Source organism: Rattus rattus, chromosome 9 (assembly GCF_011064425.1).
Source record: "Rattus rattus isolate New Zealand chromosome 9, Rrattus_CSIRO_v1, whole genome shotgun sequence".
Classification (NCBI taxonomy): Eukaryota; Metazoa; Chordata; class Mammalia; order Rodentia; family Muridae; genus Rattus; species Rattus rattus.
The window spans coordinates 67,583,451-67,605,242 of record NC_046162.1 but is presented as its reverse complement, the minus strand read 5'-3'; the positions used below and the strand labels follow the sequence as shown (position 1 = coordinate 67,605,242).

The window sequence follows — 21,792 nt, the reverse complement described above, 5'->3', positions numbered from 1 at the left end:
AACATAGACTGGGACTGGGACTGCAAGTGCAGTCTCTTCAGCAATGCAGCCAACAGCGTCACTGCTCAGTTCAGCTTTTTAGGGACTGCAGACAAGGCTCCATGGTGGAACACGTGCCCAGTATACAGGAGTCCCTAGGTTTACTCCAGAACTGCCCAAGTCACACAAATCACACACAGACGTGCCATCAGTGCTCGGGAAGGAAATAGGGCCTGTGGGAGACACATCTGTGATCCACTAGAGCTGTGGACCCTGACCCCCGTTTTAAACCCACTGTTTCTTGCATAGTACTGATGGGGTTTGTAATCTAGGAGGGAGTAGACTGAAGACACTAGGGAGATAAGAAACTTTTATTTGCAGCAGCACAGTTCTGAGGGACAGGCTGCTCCGCTCTCATCTGACGAGCTCCATGAATGCAGCCGGGGACGCTTCATGTCCAATGGTACAACTGCACGCATCAGTGCCAGGTGCAGTGGTCAGCTCCCTGACCAAGCTCAACGCCTCACCTGCCTTCCCCAGAGCAGACACTAGTGAACAAAGCAGCGTGGGGACTCAGTCTACAACTGGATGCCTGCTGTGACAGAGCCTGCCTCTTCCGCAGGACGTATTCCCAAATAGGCTGCACTCTGCAGATGGGGGAGAAGGGACTTGGCAGCCTGTCTGCCGGCCAACACTGCTGTGTGTTCCCCTGCAGGTCAAGGCGGCTCGGAGCTAATCATCCACTGTGATGTTCCGGAAGAGGTAAGCCATGGATTCGCCATTATGGATTCTCCGAATCGCCTCAGAAAGAATCAAGCTGATGTCCACAGTCTTTATCTTGGGACACTGTAGTTTCTGAAGCTCGTGAGGGACAGTGTTCGTCACCACCACCTAGTTACAAAGCAACAGGGAATACACAGTCACTCGTGTGTGCCAGAAGTGGCTCTAACATTTAACTTAATGCCCACAGCAAAGCTCCAAAACAAGACTTTTGCTCAGAGCGGTTTCTGTGGTGAACACGTCACGCATGCGAGAGGAAGGCACTACGTCCCAGTCTCGGTTTTCCTTTTGAGGCAGGGTCTTGATGTGTAACCTAGAATGGGGCTCAACTGCACCTCCTCTCTCAGCTGCTGGGACATCTGCTAAAACACGACTTTACATACTGAGCGGCCATGGCTCAGAACTTAAGGCCTAGGACGGCCCAGCCCCACCTGACACTTAACTGCCATCAAGGAAGATTTCAAAACCAAATGTGACTCTAACACCGATACGAAGGTCTGAAACAAACCTCCATGTAAATCCCAATTCCTACACATCCATCTGCCTAGGCGAGGCCGAAACAGACAGAACATTTTAGCTAGGAACGCAGCCCAGCCAGAGATCAGGCGGGCGCCACAGCAGCCAAGCGGGACTCTGGCTTCACGCTTGGAGAAGTTCCTAAGCTCTTAAGAGACAAACCTCATCAATGGGGGACTCCTCGATCAGACGGGGAGCTTCAGCAGACAGGATGCCGTGCGTGGCCATGACATAGATCTTGTAAGCACCTCTCTCTTTCAGGGTCTCTGCAGCAGCAACAAAGCTCTCCACATCATCAATGATGTCATCCTGTAAGCAGAGGCAGTTTCAGCCACCCTCTCGCCTGCTGAGAAAGACACATGTCTCTGCTCCCCGCTACAAAGGCCAGCCTGTTAAAAGCCATGTCTGGCCGAGGGCTGAGCATCCCGGGACTGCAAGTGAATAGGCGAGGCACTGAGGCACTGTATGGGAAGGGTGTGGGCGGGAGTGGTGGGGCTCTCTAGACTAGTATGTGTGACATTGAAGGTGAAGCCCTCATGACTGTCAGGGTAGCTTCCCTCCCTCAAACTCCTCAGTTGTCCTGAGAGCCAGCATGACACTTATTTTGTCCCAAGGGAAGCTGCTGCTGCTGGGACCCTCTAATCCAGTGAGGGTGGCCAGCATCCCAGTGCAAAGCCAGGCTGCACCGGACACTTGTCCCCACTCTGGCAATGGGAAAGACTTGTCCTATGGCTCTGAAATGCAGGGGTGATCAAGGGAGCTGGTCTCAGGCACCCAGAACCCCTATGATGAAGGCTGCAGTGCTGAATCTTCCTGTGGGAGGAACCAGGCTTTTACATTGTAGGGGAGGAGTTAATTTCTTCCATTTAGGTACTAAATAAATCTCTCTTAAAGGAGAGCGAGTAAGGGAAGGCAGGTGGATCCACCGAAATCCACCATCATGCAGAGACCCACACAGACTGAGTCAGCAGTGTCACCTCTGTGTGTGAACATGAGGAGGCATGGTCATACCACTATGATTGCAATGCGTCCCCCGACGTCTCCGACCACTGTTATTGGTGGCTTCTCTTTGGCCATCATCACTACCAAAACACATCAGAAGAATGAGTTAGTTGGGTAACTGGATAAACAGAACCACAACCCCGTAGCAAGCTACAGCACAGAGGGAACAGCCTTAGTAAGGGCACCAGGCACACACGTGGTAAACATTCATGCACACAAGATAAAAAATAAAGATCACCCGAAGGGTAAATTTGCTCTTTTACTTCACACAGCATACTTAAAACCGTACCACCCTGCTCTGTGACCAGTATTAAATGTACTGATGAGGTAGTTTATGTCTTCATGGCAGCCATCACAGTATGCAGTCAGTCTGGACAGCCACCTCTTCTCTCATGCGAGACTGGCGACATTTGAATGACTGTGAAGATCTGTGTCAGGGCTGTCACAACAGAACAGGGAGGGGCCCACAACTCTGACAGGACAGCTGACATACTGACATTCCTGTCAAAGAACTGTAGACAAGCAGCCCGGCTAAGCCCCACAGGACAGAGGTCCAATCAAGGGGAACTGGCCTCACTGTCTGAGAACCGCTTTAGACACTGCAGCCTTAGTTTTAAACACCAGCTCTCCACACTTCCCTGGAACTCAGGACTGTAAGTACCAGATCACCGTCTTCCCATTCATCCTCGAGCAGAGAGCTACAGGACTGACCGAGTACAAACCCACAGAGGCAGCAGGAGTGTAGCTCAGGGACAGAGGGCTTGCCCAGCGCCCCTCTAGTCTTGGGCTCCACCTCACATACAACAAATCGGAACGTGTATCATGGCGGTAAGTTGTCATGTGCTGCTTTGAACTCACTGAGAAGCGAGCTCTGGAAGCTTGGTTGTCACCCCCTTACACCATTTCAGATTTCGGAATGTTTATATCCATATGGTCTCTAAGGTCTGGGAATGAGCTACCCCGCTCAACTGTGTGACAGGAAGGAGGATCCCCCCCGCCACCCCCCAAAAAAGCCAACAACAAAACCAGCTCAAGAACAGAGTGAGAGGGTTGGGGATTTAGCTCAGTGGTAGAGCGCTTGCCTAGGAAGTGCAAGACCCTGGGTTCGGTCCCCAGCTCGAAAAAAAAAAGAACCAAAAAAAAAAAAAAAAAAAAAAAAGAACAGAGTGAGAGGACCTAGGTGTGGCCATCTGCAGAGTCACTTTTACCCCTGGGATAAAGACGCATGCAGTGGGGAAGGGACGCAGGAAACCACTATGGAGGGAAGGCTCAGTTGGAACTGGAACGGATGCCTCAGCTTCCCTGGTTTCTGCGGGACAATGTGAGCACCCACTTTGATGATGTAATGACTCTCTGTCCGTCCATCTACCCATCCATCCCTATCTTTTACTTTGGCTTGCTATACATTTAATGAACCCATTCACCGCTACAGTATGGTTATGAGAGGGCTGGGATACAGCGTGCATGCCTGGCGTGCCTGAGCCCCTTCCTGTGTTTTTTAACTCCCAGCACGACATAAACCTAGGACAGCAGTACCAACACCATCCTGATTCTAGTACTAAGGAAGATGAGGCAGCAGGATCAGAAGCTCAAAGTAAACCAGTTACATAGCCAGTCTGAGGCCAGCCTGGGCTACATAGACCCTGTCTTAAACAAACAATACACTCTACCCCCACACTTTCTGGTCCAATTTTAATATATCTGTCTTTATTTCCCATCAGAACTAGGGCGATCTTTTGAATTTGGCAGCATGGTGACAGATGACAATGCTAGCACTGAGGGGAAGGCAGAGGACTGAGAATTTCAGGCCAGCCTGGGCACAAATCAAGGCTCTGTCTCAACAGAACTCAGCTCTCGTTTGCCTGTGTGAAGTGGTGGGAACTTGTACCTGTGAGAGAGGCCAAGACAAGTGCACTTCAGTTCAAAAGTCAGACCAGGTGGGCAGCACAGTGAAAGAGCATCTTAAACAGGGGAACGGGGTGTGGGAGGCTGGGGAGATGGAGCGATGGCTGAGAATGCTTGCTGGCTGCTCGATCGTGTTGGGATCCAGCACCCACAGTAGACAGCTCACAAATGCCCTTAACTCCAACTCCAAGGGATCCGTCACTCTCTTCTGGCCTCTGCAAGCACCTGCACGTGTAACACACACTGTCTGTCTCTCTCTGTCTGTCTGTCTCTCTGGGGAACAAAGAGGCCAAGCATTGTGCTGCATGCTAGCAGCCCTGCCACTGTCGTTAGGGAGGCTGAAGCAGGAGAACCCCAAGCCCAGCCCTGGCTGCAAAGCCAGACTGAGGTAAACCCAGCAGCAACAGCAGAGAAGAGGCCATCTGTCAATGAGCAGGCCCTTCTAACGGAGTCAGGTGAGAAGGAGCCACAGGGAGGCGGCATCCACAGTACACTGCGGACAACGAGGGAAAAAGTAACTTCCCAGTAATGACTGCCAGACTTCATTTTAACCAGACGCCAAGATCAGCATCTGCAGCACTGGGCACACCACGTGTTTCCTGTGGCACTCCAATGGGACACCGTGTGTCTCCTGCGCCACTCCTGCCAGTGCTCAAATGTGCATCTAAGCACGAGGAGGACAGAAACAAGTCCCAAATACGGGATAGTGTACAAAATAACTGGCTTGTGGGCTCTACGGCTCCAAGGACATCAGAGACTAAGAACGGAAGAGCCATCCTGGATCAAATCAGGGTACAGACACGCCAACTGCATGCAGTATCCGGGTACAGACACGCCAACTGCATGCAGTGTCCGGGTACAGACACGCCAAATGCATACAACGTGCAGATACAGATCAGGCCTTGGGCCAAAATCCAAAACCAACAACAAAGACAAAGGTTTTTCCTCTTGCTCCACAGGACGCTGGGGAGTGATAAAGGCCTAGGTTAGGTAACAGACCTTGGGGAGTCCTGAGCAAGAACCCACCGTTTCCCTTGCACACTAAATACTTAGGGATAAAGGGGCCTCAGTCCCACAGCCTAGGCTCAGATCACGAAGCACACAACAGTGCTGCTCCATCTGGAGATGCTGGGGAGAGCAGTGCACACTGGACTTTTTACAGCCAAACCCTGCCGTGTCCAGCACCAAAAAAATATAAGACCATGAAATCCTCAAAAACCAAAAAAACAAAACTAAAAGCATATTATATATAATATATATACATATATATATTGTATATATATACACACACTCCTTTTATATAAAAACACCCAACACTAGAAATGAAAGTGAAGCAAGAGTTAACAAATGGGGGGAGCCAGGGGCCCCAAAATCAACCGCAGTGTTCCTCCCCCCGCTAACCTCTGACCGTTTCTGGGGCAGATTTACTCTCTTTCCTGGAAACACCTTAAGCCTCTGCGGCGCACAGCCTCGGCAAGGCCAGGGCGTCTGTGGAAGCGAGCTGCTTGCCCACTTGGAATCAGAGCAGCAGTTCAGTCAGGTACCAGGTCCAAGAGCCGCCCTACTATGGTAGGTAAGGGTGCCTGGGGGCCAAAACCCAAAACCCACAACCCACAGCACCTGCCAAAGAACAACCAAAGGCTTTGGACTCCACACCTCACACATGGCTATGCACCAAAGCCACAAGCGCACACTTACCAGCTGTCCTACCCAGCTGCACACACGTGTGCTGGACACCTACTCTCCTCAACTATTTACAAATGGCTGAACAGCTCAGAGCCCACAATGTACCCAAGACAGTAACTCTTAGCCATTCACACCGGTCAGAACGGTCTTCCGTTTACAAGTAATGGCACAGGGCAAATCTTACAGGGTAGCTCCAGGCCGGGGTGCACAGTGGCGTTCTTGACCATGGGGGGTGAGTGTCGACCGTCATCCATGTCTAGCTCTGTGCACTGAGCTTCTCCGTGGATCACAGCCAGGCCCAGGCGTAGTCTCTCTGCATAGGACTGAGCCCTGAGAAGACAATGGTTGACCATGGTGACACCGATGGGAAGAACGCCCAGCCCACGGCCCCACTCTAGTAATCACAAGAGAAAACGGCATTCAGTCTTTTTGAGGGGCACAAAGAACTACTTCTATAAACCAGGCCAGAAGATAAACACCTCAAGGGCTACCATTGGAGTCTAGATAATTTGGGGTTTCTCTCCCCAGTATCCCTTAAATCTATTTCCAGAACTTTGTTCAAAACAATGTTTCAAAATCGGTGGCAGACGGGGGAGGCAGCCTAGTTGATAGAGCGCTCACTTGGCTTGCGTGGGGTTGTGGGTTTGATTCCCAGCACTACACAGACAGGGTCGAGTGACTCTCCAGGGGCAGAGGCAGGAGGATCCAGATTTCCAGGTCATCCTCAGCTATGAAGGGAGCCTGAAAACAGACTGGTATACACAAAGGATGCACTGTCTGCAAAAAAAAAATCTAAACCAGATCACTGCCTAAGTGTTCACAGGTCACTGTTTCCTGAAGCCTGAAGAATTCTAAGCTGAGTAGCACGGTGTGGGGGTGCTGTGATGTTTGGAGTGTAGAGAGGAGAGGCTGCTGAGAGGATCTGAATGAGGCAGGGAAAGCAGAGCCCATGAGCTCTTACTGGCCACACTGTGACAGCCCCAATTCCCAACCTAGTTCTGACGGCGAGCGCAGAGGGAGGAGAATTGCTGGGAATACTTACCTTTTTGCAGCATCAGGAGACTTAGCTACAATGACTGCATTTCTGTAATTTGGAATCTAGATTTGGAGGAAAAATAAAAATACTGAAGCATTATTTTAAAAAAACAAAACAAAACAAAAAAACAAACCATCTAAGTCTGGACCTAGGTCTAAGACTTTTCTTCTAGTACTGTGCTGGAGTTCACGAGGACATTCCATCACCACCAGTTCACCGATGAAGAAGCAGTGCCACCTCAGGATAACAGAAATGCCACACAATTCATTCTAGAAACCATGAGCATAAACGTGCTTAGAAGGAAATGTACTTTTCGATTTTTAGCGTCTCTGCAAACATGGCCCTCCGTAACCAAATGCTGAGCCTATCTGGCTGTGGCGGGCAGAGCCTCAGGGAGAGCTCTTGAGCAACCTGACGCCAGGGAAAACTAACTACGTGTGTTTGAGGACACGTGGGTGTGCTGCTGGCTCCTCACTTCTTCCTGGATATACTGGAGCAGGAAAGGTGAGGCTCTAAGGTTGTCCACGGGGAAGCAGAAAAAGCCTTGTATTTCCTTTTGGTGAAGATCCATAGTGATAATGTGAGTTAGACCTGAAATTTTAAAACAAAAAATTACAAAGGTCTCCCTACAAGCCAGTGGCCACAGTGGACACAAACTAGATGCTCAACCCTGCACCTCTCAGAAGACTGAAGGCGGGGTACTGTGAACTAGGGGCACAAATTCTACCGTTAGCCTTCACAGCACGGCATGGAGCAGAGTCCGGCCTAATGCTGAAGAGCTAGGGATGGACCCAGCTGACAGGGCGTGCCTTCCGCACTGCCATCTGCGCAGTCAAAAGTGAAGAGGCAGACAGAGGCCAGAACAGGACCAGGGAGTGAACATGAAGTGGTGGGAGGAATGAAACAGGAGGGCCTTCACGAAAGAATAGAAAAGCAATTGCCAGAGACACAGCCACCTCAAAAGGAAACAGCAGCAAAGTAACCTAAGGAGAGAGACTCACAGTAAAAGTGTAAGACACTGAGGCTTCCAGTGGAAAGATGTGTGACAGCGTCTTGGAGAAAAGGGACACTAGAAACTCTGTAGGTATTCAAAGGTCACCAATCTGACGGAGCAGAGAACCAGCGCTCTAATGGATGTCAGACAGGGAAGCCCCAGTCACCGTCCAGTGCTCATCTGCTGTCTATTTCACGGTCAGGACACACGCACTGCTCTACAGGGCACTAAAGCGTAAGCCGCTGCACACAGGCAGCAAGGGCTGGGGAGGGTAAAGAAAGAAGCACCTAAAGGAACGCTCTGACCAATCCATGCTCTAAACACAGTGACCTAACTCAGGTAAACAGTGAAGTCACTTAAAATACAGACGACAAGATGACACAAGGAAACACCACAATAACCGGTCAGAGAAGACGCTGAAGCAGGTCCCTCTAGAGACAGAGGGGACACTAACAATGTCATACCTCAGCCCATATATCCCTTCCAAACAATGTCAAAGGAAAGATGTCTTTAGTGAAAAGAAACAGGTCCCAAGGCAGACACCGGGAGGAGGCTGACCTGCGCCGGGGAGAGACCGCGTCTCGCGCTGGGACCCAGGGCCTCTGTTCACTCACCAGCTTTTGCCAGCATGGATGCCAGGAGCTTGCACACAATGGAGCCCCTCTTCCTCATCTTGCTTTGTTTGCTGTAGGGGAAGTAGGGGATGACACCGATGATATTCCTGGCACAGGCAGTCTTCAGGGCGTACGCCATGATCAGCAGCTCCATCACGGCCGTATTCACATCTCTAAAACAGTAAAACCTCGTGTTCTGGAGTGAAACCTCTGCACTAGCAACACCACCAACCAGCAAAGCCCTCAGCTTCCCCACTTGGCAGGGCAGGCATAGCAACCCCCCTTCTGGCTGGCTCAGCTACAGCTTTCAGATGTGGCTGCTCAAACCCACAGCAGTGACCCCTCACTCTCATCTTGGTCCCTCCAGCAACCAGTAACCTGACATTTGCTGTCACGCGGCCAGGGGTACAGATATAGGCCACAGCTGTCATTGACAGGAAGCATTTTGTCTTCCTGGGGGAGAAGGTGGGAGGGAGAGGGGAAGTCTTGGAACATCTCACAGCTTGAAACATTCCTGACAGAGACAAGAGAAGGAAGCGTGACCCTGAAAGATATCTGAGGAAGGCAGTCCCTGTGGGGACAGGGGCTTCTCAAGCTCTTGTCCCCACCCTCTCCTCTGGGGCCCAGGCTTTCCAGATAGTTCTAGAGCAGACAAGTGGGGGTGAGGCTGCCTACACTACAGGAGAGTGCAAGCCTCGCCACCCAGAACAGCGGTGTAATTTGCAAGGCACTCAGCCCGTCCCCATCTCCCCTCTGCCTGAGTCGGGGCTTTCTACATTGCCAGACAGACCTGGAGCCCACTGTACAGACCAGGCTGGCTGCCTGCCCCTCTAAGTCATTTTATCTTACTCACTTCAACATTAAACTCATAAAACTCCCAACCTCAAAGTACTCTAATAGCTCTATTAGCCCGGGGGAAAAAAAAAAAAAAAAAAAAAAAAAAAAAAAAAAAGAAATAAGACAATCACAATTTCTAGAGACTAGTGGAAGCAAAGCGGTTTTTTTTGGGGGGGGAGCTGGGGACCGAACCCAGGGCCTTGCACTTGCTACTCAAGCACTCTACCACTGAGCCAAATCCCCAACCCCGCAAATCGGTTTTTAACACACAATTCTGTATCGGAGCCAGGCACGGTATGCACACTTAATTCCAGCACTGGGAGGTGGAGGCAAGTGATCTTTGTGAGTTCAAGGCCAGTCTGATCTACACGAAGAGTTCTTGGACAAACAGTAATAGGTGTTGAAACCCTGTTTCCAAAAAGAGAAAACCCCTAAACAAACAAGACAGTAAATAAATAAACAAATAAATAAACAAATAAAAACAGACTTTTTTAGGGGGCTTTGCATATATCTTTTACTTTTTATTATTTCATTTGTTTACACTTCAAATAATATCCCCTTTCCCTGCTCCCTCTCCCCTTAGGTGCTCTCCTCCACCCACTTACTCACTCAATAAAACATCCTTAGAGGTGGGGACAGAGAGGGACATAAGCAGGGCCTGGAGAGATGGCTCAGGGGTTAAGAGCACTGCCTGCCCTTGCAGAGGACCCAGCTTCAGCTCCCAGCAAGCACACGGCAGCTCACAACTGTCTATAACTCTTGTTCCAGGGTCTGACTCCCTCACACATACAGGCAAAATACCAATGTATATAAGACAAAAATAGATGAACTAGAAAGGAAAAGAAAGGAACACAGACAGAGAAAACGCAAAGATGGCTGACGTGCTGACATGGTGAATTTTCTTATAACCCACTCAATAAAGAAACACTCCTGCCTCTTTCTCATAGCCTGGACTTGCTCCTTCACCAGGTCGCCCATCAGCTTTTCAGGATGCAGAGTCTTAGCAAATGAGCACTTGGGACTGGAACTGCCCTGCCTCCCAGCTCTGACCCTGGACTCAGTCACGTAGCTGATCACCTGTAACTTCCTAGGTTCCAAGACAAGCAGGTACCAAGTGACACCGGGAGGGAAGTGGAACTCCAGGGACTCCCATCAGCTGTCAAGCACACCTCACAATGACAACAACCCCCTAATAACCAATAATCTATTTCTTACATCTGTGATAACCACTATAGGAACCTAGATTGAAAAGCATCTCTCTGGGAGCCAGACGTGGTGCACAGCTTTAATCCCAGCACTCAGGAGGCAGAGGTAGGCAAATCTCTGTAAGTTCCAGGCCATCCTGGTCTACCCTGTCTCAAAAGTCAAAACCAAAACAAACAAACCCAACCCCAAAACAAATAAAAGCCGTCTTCCTGGCTCAGCAGTGTTTTTGTCCTGGCAGGAGACCCAAGTGCAGCTTTCGGCACCCAATTCTCCAGAAGACCCAATGCCCTGCGTGGTCTGAGGGCACTGCACACACACAGTAATGGATCTGAATCCCAAAACAAAACCCGTTTTTCAGAGGGCAGGGATGATGGACTTGAGGGCTCATCTTCAACTTGGACCCTGGGTGAGTTCTTTCTTTTCTGAGGTAAGCTGGAGCATTTGTTGGCTTCCGACTCCACGGCAGCAATGCCCGAGGTTGGCATATGTTGGTCCATGCTTCCGAGGCACTTGGGGTTCTCCATCTCAAGGGCAGGCCAGAGCACACTGGGTCACTCTTGCCACAGGCATTTCTGCCAAGTGGCAGACATGAGTCAAGTAGCACTGTTCCTATACACTTCTGCTCTGCGTGTTTCAGTGGAGAGGTGCCGTTCCCAGACGGCCCACACTGACCTGCCCGGTGAACTTGAATGTTAAGCTGGATGCACACACAACACCGGAAGGACAGACAGCAGGTAATGACATGAAGCCTGAGCCCAGGCCCCACAGCAGATGGCCTCACACCAGATCTCAACACCAAGAACACAGTCGAGCTGGAATCGTTTTGTGGATTCCAGAAGAGCTGTTTGTCTAGCTGGTCTTGCTCAAGCGTGCGTCATACACAACTGCCTGATGCAGAGTCCAGCAAGGGACGGGCTAGACAATAAGAAGCAACTTCTGAGAGCCGGACTTCAGGATTTACCCATCTCCTCCTACATAAAGATTTGTTATGTTCCATTTTTTTCCTCTACCCAGTAATCTACACCAAAGAATTCAGCGCCCACGGTCAAGCATGGTGATATGATGATACACTTTTTTTTTTTAAAAAACAAATCTTCTTTTTAAAGATTTATTTATTTCATGTATGTGAGTACACTGTCGCTGTCTTCAGACACACCAGAAGAGGGCATCAGATCTCATTACAGATGGTTGTGAGCTACCATGTGGTTGCTGGGATTTAAACTCAGGACCTCTGGAAGAGCAGTCAGAGCTCTTAACCACTGAGCCATCTCTCCAGCCTGGTGATACACTCTTAATCCTAGCTCTCAGGAGGCAGAAATCTTTTCTTTGAGTTTGAGGGCAGTCCAGTCTATAGAGCAAGCTCCAGGTAGCCAGGTCTAAGGAGACCCCATCTCAAAGACAAAACAAAAAGAATTCAACATCCTCTGGCCCTCTGTGGCTATTGGTCAGGAAAGGGAGAATGGGGCCTTTGTCATGCAGATTCATCCTTTGCTGGGGTAGCAGACAAATTGGACACAGGGGCTGTTTTGTGGCTAGCAGGGTTTAGAGACTTGGCAGGCAGCCTCCGCTTTGTCTGTCAGTTGAGAATGCTCTTGTAGTCACTGTTTAAGTAGGACAAGCTTAACTTCTACCAGCGATTTTTCTTTCTTCAGGGTAATTATACTCTGCATTAGACTCAACTCTGACTGCCTTATCATTTTCAATAAACAAAACTTAATGTGGGATAGGGAAATACGACACAATATATATACATAATTAACCTGCTTGTACCTGCAAACGCTGGGACAGTGATGGGGCATTGCCTTACCCCAACTCATTAGTCACAGCAATAGCCCTATGTGGATTCCACTCGGGCTTTTCAATCTTTCCGTAAGGCCAGCCTGTGCTCAAACAAACAAACCAACCAACCCTCCTGACTGGGTGGAGGTGGTGCAGGCCTTTAATTCCAGCACTCTGGAGGCAGAGGTAGGTAGAGCTCTGAGTTTAAGGCTAGTCTGGTCTACAAAGTGAATTCCAGGATAGAGCCCAGGCTACACGGAGACACCCTGCCTTGAAAAAAAAAAAAGAAAAACAACAACAACAACAACAAAAAACACAATACACTGGAGTAGTAAATAAATGAGAGATATTTTGTTCAGATGTCAGTCTCACCCCTCCCAACAAATCATGAAAGCAAGACACTAATTCCTGTCCTAACAGCCACGCTTGAATGGTCTCTCATCAGTAGGGAGGCTGCCCAGAATCTCCCCATGCTGCCCATGTTATCTGCTGTACCTAAATCAACAGGCTCTCCAATCTTAGCTCCTCCCCCAAGCCTCAAGGACAATTTTGAAAACCCAGATACATAACAAAGGTACCCAGAAGAGTAGCTCGTGGCTGGCACAACCGTCTTCCCCAAGGCAGGCAGCTTGTCTTTTCCCTGAGAAGGGCAAACTAAAGCAGATGCTCGAACCCCAACTTGTACTGCAGCCCAAGGCTTAGTGACACAAGATTTCCCACATTCTTCTTTCCAGGATACAGCCCCTCCTGCCATCACAAAATCGGCGAGGCCAGTCTCTGAGGCCAGCTAAGAGACTGCTGCCTGGGGGTGTCTTTGAATTTGGAGGAGGATTAGTGAAAAAAGCTGGTCCCCCTGGGACTAAAACGCCAGAGACTGTCCTTCTCCACCCTCAGACAAGCGCAAAGATTCAGGTACTCTAAGGTGGCTGCCGAGGACCTCGGGTTTTCTGAAAACTACCTCTTAGCTCCTGAGGAACTCTAGCACTGAGAGGAAAGAGATGGCAATGCTCTTTGCCAAAGGATAGACTGAGGAGGCCCCAGGGAATAAAGCCTCTCTAATCACTGTTGTTTAAAAAAAGGCCTGAGTGGGCAGGAAGCACAAACTTTTGAGGGAAGACATTACTGGGCAGATGTTGTTGTAAAACTATTAAAAAAAAAAATCAAATGCTGTCTTTTATCCCCCACTAGGTCCGGCACCGCAGTGCCCCATGATACCTGATAGATATCTTAAGTCTCAGTTAGCAAAGCCTCTCACTTGCTTTGCTCCATCCCATATCACACTACTGAAGGCCTCTCTCTGAGCCTGACAGCCATCTCTCTACCCATCTAGTTCCCAAGACAGGTTTCCATGTCAGAATCACACATCCCAACTCTGTGGCATCCCACACACTCTCCCAAATTTAATTCTCCACAAGAACACACAACAATACCTTTGATCCAACTGATAAGATATAACTGCCCACCTAAACATACAAAGCCCTATACACATCCATCCCTTAAGAACATTCACAACAACCTGTAAAAAAAAAAAGAACAAAAAAAAAAAAAAAAAAAAAAAGAACACAACAACCTGTAAATACACAATCTTAACTTCAGCTTCCATGTTCTCTCTGTCCCTCCTCTATCCTCCTCTTCCCTTAAACTTTTCTTTGGCCCACCCTTCCTTCTCGTCCAATGACGGGCCTTGTTTTATCCTGTACCTGTCTCACCTGTGACACCATCCACAGGTAGAGGAAGCATAAGAAAAGTAAGGAACTGGAAGAAAACACTTCTGGGTGGGCTGTTAATAATTCTGTAAGGTTCAAAGTCAGCAGTCTGGTGGGGACTGGAAAAGGGAGTTGGAACACCAGACAATATTAGGCACCAGGTAGGAGGCTTCCTTTAAAATGCAAAATACAGCATCAAAATCCAGCAGTTGGAGAATAATACTAGACTGTGCTCGCAGGAGGGGACTTAGGTAAAACAACTCTGGGCTTAACAACTACACGTGTCCAGTGAGGTAGCTTAGTACATCCCACACTTCCTAACTTCACGGTGCCGTCCAGTGCTAGAGGAAGAAAAGACAGGACCGCACAGGCCACAGGCCGCTGCCCGTGGGTTCTAGCCAGCCCCTCAGATCCTCTCTTCTCATTTGGACAGTAAGTGCCCCACTGAGCTGTCACCTTCTTTCTCACTTTGAAGAGTAGTCATTTTTATTCATATGCATTGGTGTTTTGCCTGCATCTGTGTGAAGGTGTCAGATCTCAGAGTTACAGACAGTTGTAAGGGGAGGTTCTGATGCTAACATCCTGTTCCCTAATTGGTTCTTGATTTGTCAGTAAAGAAGGTAGGAGTGGGGTGGCAAATGCTGGCTGGGTGGAAGGTACAGGGAAAGGGAAGAGAGGGTTTTCTGCCATTGTTTGAAGGAGGAAGATCGCAGCAATCATGTAAGGCCTGGAGGTCGGGGGAGCCAGGGCCTGTGCCCTCCACTACAGGTAAGTGGCCAAGGATGTTTGGCAGGGCTAGGTGAGACTTAGTCACTAAATCTAGGGGAGGAGAGACAGAGACAATAAATTGGCAAGAGCTCACTCTTCCAGCAGGAGGTATCTGCGCCACGCAATTGTGCCATGGCAAACTGTAAAATAACAAACCGTGCACATCCTTTATCCTCGGATTCCAAGGTAAAGGTGGGCAAACAAGAGGGAAGCCAGGAGGGGCCAGAGCTCAGTCCAATCACAGGCAAAGGTGATGATTTTAAAACTAAACACTACAGTTATGTGAAGCAGAAACTTGTAGTTCTTTGGAAAGTCAGTTATGTCTAGTGATGGTTTGCTGGGGCACAGAGGTGAAAGGACGTCTTGCTAAAGCAGACACAGGAAAGATTGTTTTCCTGAAGCAGACACAGTGAAAGGATGTTTGTATATAGCAGACACGTGAAAGGAGGCTTGATGGGGTTGGGGATTTAGCTCAGTGGTAGAGTGCTTGCCTAGCAAGCACAAGGCCCTGGGTTCGGTCCCCAGCTCCGAAAAAAAGAAAAGAAAAAGAAAGAAAGAAAGAAAGAAAGAAAGAAAGGAAGGAAGAAAGGAAGAAAGAAAGGAAGGAAGGAAGAAAGGAGGCTCGATGAAGGAGTATAAATATGACCCCACAGACAGTGGGGGACATGCCGAGCCTCGGTTTGGTTTGCTCCGCCTCTCTATTCTTCGCTAAAGAGTACACGTACTGGTTTTGGTTTGTCTTACATAGCATTGTTGAGCTCAACTTGTGATAACATCACCACTGAGAGAAGAAACTCGCCCAAGAACTGCTCGAGATTCCTGCAGTGGCTTGCCGCTCCTGTAGCTTCACCTCAGGCCGGTTGGTGAGCCTGGCGGTTTCTTCAGGATTGAACTACAGCTTCGTGGTGTCTGCTTGCTGAAAGGATTGGACTATAGCTGCTAAGTTGTATTTGGGGTTTGCTACAGGACTGAGCTGCTGCCCAAGAAGATCGAGCTCACCCCAAAGAACTACTGAACAGACCTACGTCCCCCATGTCCTAAGAACTTTTCTACTACCTCTGCTGGGAGGTGGGCTAGAGAGGTTGAACCCTTATTAAAAGTAAGTTGTCAAAAATTTATACCTACAGCTATGAGCTGCCATGTGTGTGCTAGGAATAGAACCTGGGTCCATCCGGGAGAAGCAGTCAGTGTCTTAACTGCTGAGCCATTTTTCCAACCCTCTTTCTTACTTTCACAGTGCATGTCAAAACCATTTGAACAGGGTCAGTGGGCTGGCTCAGTGAGTAAAGACACTTGCTGCCAATTCTGATGGCTGAGGGTTAGGTCCACTCCTAAGACTCAGGTAAAAAACAGCAGTAGAGAACTAACCCCTAAGTTGTTCTTTCTTCTCATGTGCATGACACCCAAAAATCCACCTCCAATAAATAAATACATGTAAAAGAAAATACAAGGTTTTTTGTTTGTTTTCAAGCCAAGAGTCTCACTCCGCAGACTTGGCTGGCCTCAGACTCCCACGAGTGCTAGCATTCAGTGTGTGCCACCACACTTGGCATTTCTTCACTTTCTGAGTGAGGCAAGTCTCGCTACTCTGCCCAGTCTGGCCTTCAACTGGGTCTGTACCCCAAGCAGACCTTGAACAAACTATGGACATTGACCCTGGATTACTGTTTACATGAAAAGACAGCTACTTACATGAGGAAACTTCCCAGAGGAAAACAGACACCTGAAGCGGTGCCAGGTCTTACCTGGGTATGGTTTGTATAATGAAAATATCTTGGCCACGAACAGACTCTTTGATTTCAACTCTGGTTTCTGAAGAAAAAAAAAAAAAAAGTGTTAAGCTTTAAGAAAACTATTCGTGATGTAGTAAACACAGTAGCTGGGAGAGAGGGATCCAAATGGTCTCACCCAGTGCAATCAGAACTAAACCACTGATACACAGAGTGATCAGGCTGGGGTAAAAGACAAAACAATGCGGCAAACCAAAAGCTCAGTCAGCAGAACGAGGCATTTACGGACATAGAAGGCAGGGTCTGCGGCAAAGAGAACCCGAAGCCTGGCATCCTCGCTGGGATGGACAGACAGAAAGCTGCTAACACTTGGGCTTTTTCTGATGCCTCACTCAGTTCCAGGGAGGCTGAGCCCTGCTACAGTGATGGAGAGGAAGCCACAACATCACTTCTCTTCCAGCACCCCAACTGCAGCACCCAGATAGCTGATGCCCTCTCCCGGCCCCTTTGGGTGCCCCACACATGTGAAACATTCACACATAAATAAATGAAAAATAAGTCTTAAAAGAAAAAAGCTGTTAAGATTATGTCTTAGTGTTTCTGTTGCTGCAACGAAACACCATGGCCAAAAAACAAGTTGGAGAGGAAAGGGTTAACTCAGCTCACACTCCACAGCCCTGTTCACTAAAACAAGCTAGGACAGGAACTCAGTGGGCAGGAACCCAGAGGCTGGAGCTGATGCAGAGGCCATGGAGGGTACTGCTTACTGGCTTGCTCCCAGGCTTTTTTTTTTCCCCCCCTTCGGAGCTGGGGACCGAACCCAGGGCCTTGAACCCAGGGCCTTGCGCTTGCTAGGCAAGCGCTCTACCACTGAGCTAAATCCCCAACCCACTCCCAGGCTTTCTTAAAGAACCACCAGCCCAGGGATGATACCACCCACAATAGGTTGCCCCCCAATTCCCTCATTGATCACTAATTGGGAAAATGCATTGTAGCTGGGTCTCATGGAGGCATTTCCTCAACTGAGGCTCCTTCCTCTCTGATGACTCCAGCTTGTGTCAAGTTGACACAGAACCAGCCAGGATAGGTTGGAAGCTAAAGGAAATGGAACACTAATTAAAACCCGATTCTCACACATCCAATTAGTGTGCATCTCTTCAACCGTCTGCACAACTGTCTACTGTCCTGTCCTTGGGTCTGTGTCTTTTCAATTCCCAAACATCCTCGTGACTCTGGGCTCATCTGGTTTTGGGTCTGTCAGGATAGGCCCTACTGTGTAAGGCTGACTGCTCTGTTCCTCCTGTGTAACCCAGAACGGGCTCAGACTCATAAACAAACGAAAGGGGCAGACGCCCTATGGTAGAAGGCTTTCCTAGATTGTGCTGTGGTATTAGTAGGACAGGCAGGCACAGTGTTCAGGCTATAATTAGTTTTCCACACAACCTGGAGGGAAGCCAAACTGGGCCACTAACCTATTTAATCCAAATGTTTTGGTTATGATGACAACCTAAACATTTGGATTAAAAAAAATTAAAGAACAAAAAGACAGGACAATCTGAAGGGTGCGTGCGTGTGTGTGTGTGTGTGTGTGTGTGTGTGTGTATACACACGGGCTTACATGCATGCATGCCAAGCGTACACAGGTAGACATGCAAATGTAAGTGTACGTCTCAGCAGTTTCACCTCACGTTCTGACACAGGTTCTCTCAGCTCAAACCCCTTGGTGCAGGTGTGTGAGCCTCAGGGTTGCCCTGTATCTGTCCTCTATCCTCGAGGTTATAGACACAGAATATTACTGTGACTGAGTCATCTTAGTCATTATCCCCAGTGCCAAACTGTTGATGCTCTCAGTTGATAACACGATGGCATATTCAAACAGAACCCACAGAAGAGAAGACAAACGTTCTACAGATCTCCCCTTTACTCGGTATATCACAGGATGTGAGCGTCCGTGTGGAAAAACAAGAGTCAGAGTCTAGAGAAAGGGAAGGATGAAGGACACAGACCTCTAATGCTTAAAGAAAACATTTCTGTGTTAAACTGACATCCATGCTCACACAGACACACGCTCACACATATGCATGCTCACACACAGACAGACAGACAGACAGACACACACACACACACACAGGCTAGTACCTACAACCCCAGGCGTCCCGTTGTATGTTACATGCAGAGCAGCAGAAACAATGAGACCCTGCTTCAATAAAACAGAACTGCCCACCAAAGGTTGTCCTCTGAGCTCTATATGAGCAGACACACAATGCCCACCCATTGTACAAGTAAAACAACAATGGAGTTCTGCTTGTAAAAGTCTGCTGGCTTTGGAGGTATGATGTGCCACACGGCTCCAAGGCAGGGCAAGTTAAAGCTGGGGTGGTAAGTTCTAGTGTATCCAAGGAAACAAAGCAAAAACATGCTTTAAAGAAATGCCTGCAGTGGTGGCACACCCCTTTAATCCCAGCACTGGGGAAGCAAAGGCAGGGAGATCTGAGTTCAAGGCCAGCCTGGTCTACAGATCCAGTTCCAGTAAAACCAGGGAGGACTACACAGGGCAACCATGTCTTGACATACCAAAAAAAGCAAGCCATCAAACTGGACATGCCCACAACCCAGGACATGACTAAAGGGGCTGGTCCAGCAATAGCACAGAGGGTGAAGGCACTAGGCCCGATGACCTGCATTTCACCCCTTAAATCCCACAGGATAGGAGGAGAGAGCCAGCTCGCTCCCATGTGGCATTACTGAGGATGCAGAAGCAGGCTGATCATGATAAAGTTAATAGAATAAGGAAATGGGGCATGCTTTAATCTCAGCCCCAGGGGGACAAAGCAGAAGGATTCAGAGCTCAAGACAGCCTGGGCTACATAAGCAGCAGCAGCAGTAATAACAACAAATCCTAAAGTAAAAACATCGACTTTTAACTTACCTCCATTGGTCTCCTGATAAACAACAGATTTCCCCAATTCAGCACCAAGACGCCTATTCACACACACACAAAAACAAAACAAAAGATGGTTAAGAGCATACAACTCATTAACCCAGCATTCTGGAAGCTGAGGCAGGAGGATTGCTGTTAGGTGAAGGCCAGTCTGGGATATATGGTGAGTAGCAGGCCAGTCAGGACTATCTAGCAAGACCAAACTTTAAAGAAGAAGAAGAAGAAAAAAAAAGCCACGTGTGGTAGGTAAGCCTTTATTCCCAGCACTTGGGAGGCAGAGGCAGGAGGATCTCTGTGAGGCTATCCAGGTCTACAAAGTTTATGGTAAATTATCATAGCAAAAAGGCAAACCCACTAATTTTTAAAGTGCCCTCCCTCAGCTCTCTTAAGGCAAGGTCATGTGTAGTAAGTATGACCCACTATAAACAACCTCAAGTTTCATGTTTAAAGGGATCCTTGGCCTTGACAAGAAAGACAAATAATCAGGGGTTAGAAATAAAAACCAGGGGAGCTGGAGGGATGGCTCAGTGGTTAAGAGCACTGACTGCTCTTCCAGAGGCCCTGAGTTCAATTCCCAGCAACCACATGGTGGCTTACAACCATCTGTAGTAAGATCTGATGCCTCCTTCTGATGTATCTGAAGACAGCTACAGAGTACTCATATACATTATTAAATAAATAATATTAAAAAATAAAGAAATAAATAAAAACCAGGGTGGAGAGATTGCTCAGTGGTTCGGAGCACCCTCTGCTCTTCCAGAGGTCTGGAGTTCAAGACCTTGCAACCACACGGTGGCTCACAACCATCTGTAATGGGATCTGGTGCCCTCTTCTGGCCTTCATGCACACATGCAAACAGAGCATTGTATACATAACAAATAAATCTTAAGAAAAGAAATAGAAAACAGATCAGCAGAAGCTGTTTCCTTATCCTCTCTTAAATCCACTTCAAAGTCCAACTGATAATAAAACAGGTGGAGTTAAGAACTTCTGGAATATGAAAGTGACTTTAAATGTTCAAAGTCAAGCCGTTTACCCCGGGGAGTCCAGGTGTGCTGCTGTAAGGCCGGATCAAAAAGGCTAAGGTCAGAAAATCACACCATTGAGAGTCTGACCAGGGTCCTAAGATCTTATCTCAGGACACCAAAGCCAACGCTGGGTATGGTGCTCGGGCTTTTAATCCCAGTGTTCCTGTGGCAGAGGCAGGCAGATCTCCAAGTTCCAGGCCAGTAGGAGCTACAGTAAAGCCCTGTCTCATAGAGAGGGCAAATGATGCATTTTGTTACATATTACTAAAAAGCTCATATTAGAAAAGGCCCTTAAGGCTCTTTCTACCAGGGCTCTAGTTTTCCCCCAAAAGAGAAAAGGGGCCTTTAGTAGACAAGTACTATCAGCGGGGCACCGGGAGGCCCTGCTCTGCAGGATTCATCTCCACGACCTCCACCAAGTTCAGGCTCACACCCCCATCCCTGTCCCATAGAACCACCCCCCATTTTACGAATAGGGTTTAAAAAAAAAATCACGTCCCTCACTCAGCGTCAGAGTAGGTAACAACAGACAAGCCTGGAAAGATAACTCAGGACCCCTGAAGTCAGTGGCTAACACTCCACGCACACACCTCTAAGCCAAGACTTTTTTTGTACAACTGATCCTACACAGTGTAATCGCGGCTCTCCCGCGCCCAGCCCGAAGTACTTCTGAGTTCCCTTCTCCCTGACCGTCCCACCCCTTAAGTCTGAGGATAGACCCTCATCGTCCGTCTCGTTAGGGTCGGCCGGAAATGGCGATGGTCAGACACAGGGCAAGCGCAGGAAACCTCTTAAGGGTCAAGAGTGCGCCGCGGCCCTGGGACCGGGTTGGGGAATCGTCCCGAAGCTTCTGCTCCCAGATGCAAAGGTGGAAGTGGCGGGGAGAGGGGCCAGGGCCACGCCGGGGACCACACCGCTTACTCAGTGATGCGCTTGGCCAGCTCCGTGCAGGCGGCCGTGGAGTTGGCCGAAAAGACTCGGTAGCCAGTGCGAGCGGCGTTCATGGCCGGCGAGGCGGCGGGCCGGGCCCGCGGGACGCGCAGAGCGGAGCACGCGGACAGCTGGGGCAGTAGCAGCAGCTTCCTGGGCATCCTCCGGCCCGAGAAGCGGCTACAGCGGTCCGCGCGGGGCGGGATGTGGGCACAGCTGTGACGCCGACGCAGCCACCGGCGGAGGCGCAGAGGGACGAGGCGCGATACAGACGCGCCGCCTCCGCGTCCGCACCACAGGCAACAGCGCCGCAACCGAGCGCCGCAGCCTCTTCAGGACCCCGCGTCAGGCCCCG

The 21,792-nt window shown here is 49.1% G+C and overlaps 1 protein-coding gene across 1 annotated transcript; it reads right to left on the bottom strand.

Annotated features, from left to right (window-relative positions):
* Positions 1–331: 331 nt before the first annotated feature.
* Positions 332–21,786, bottom strand: Prpsap1 (phosphoribosyl pyrophosphate synthetase associated protein 1). Its single transcript, XM_032912415.1, has 10 exons — positions 21,429–21,786; positions 19,468–19,520; positions 16,554–16,620; positions 8,513–8,685; positions 7,380–7,495; positions 6,911–6,966; positions 6,053–6,198; positions 2,287–2,357; positions 1,438–1,584; positions 332–870 (listed from the first exon to the last, which is right to left on the bottom strand). Exons 1-10 carry the CDS (start codon positions 21,596–21,598, stop codon positions 712–714), a joined length of 1,158 nt encoding a protein of 385 aa, XP_032768306.1. The 5' UTR covers positions 21,599–21,786; the 3' UTR covers positions 332–711.
* Between the last annotated feature and the right edge of the window lie 6 nt (positions 21,787–21,792).

Excerpts from the sequence above, each read along its gene's own strand:
- Prpsap1 (XM_032912415.1), bottom strand. The coding sequence starts at position 21,598 with ATGCCCAGGAAGCTGCTGCTACTGCCCCAGCTGTCCGCGTGCTCCGCT. Across the intron at positions 19,521-21,428 it reads CTGGCCAAGCGCATCACTGA|GCGTCTTGGTGCTGAATTGG; the intron begins GTAAGCGGTGTG and ends GTGTGTGAATAG. Across the intron at positions 6,199-6,910 it reads TCTCCTGATGCTGCAAAAAG|GGCTCAGTCCTATGCAGAGA; the intron begins GTAAGTATTCCC and ends TTGTCTTCTCAG.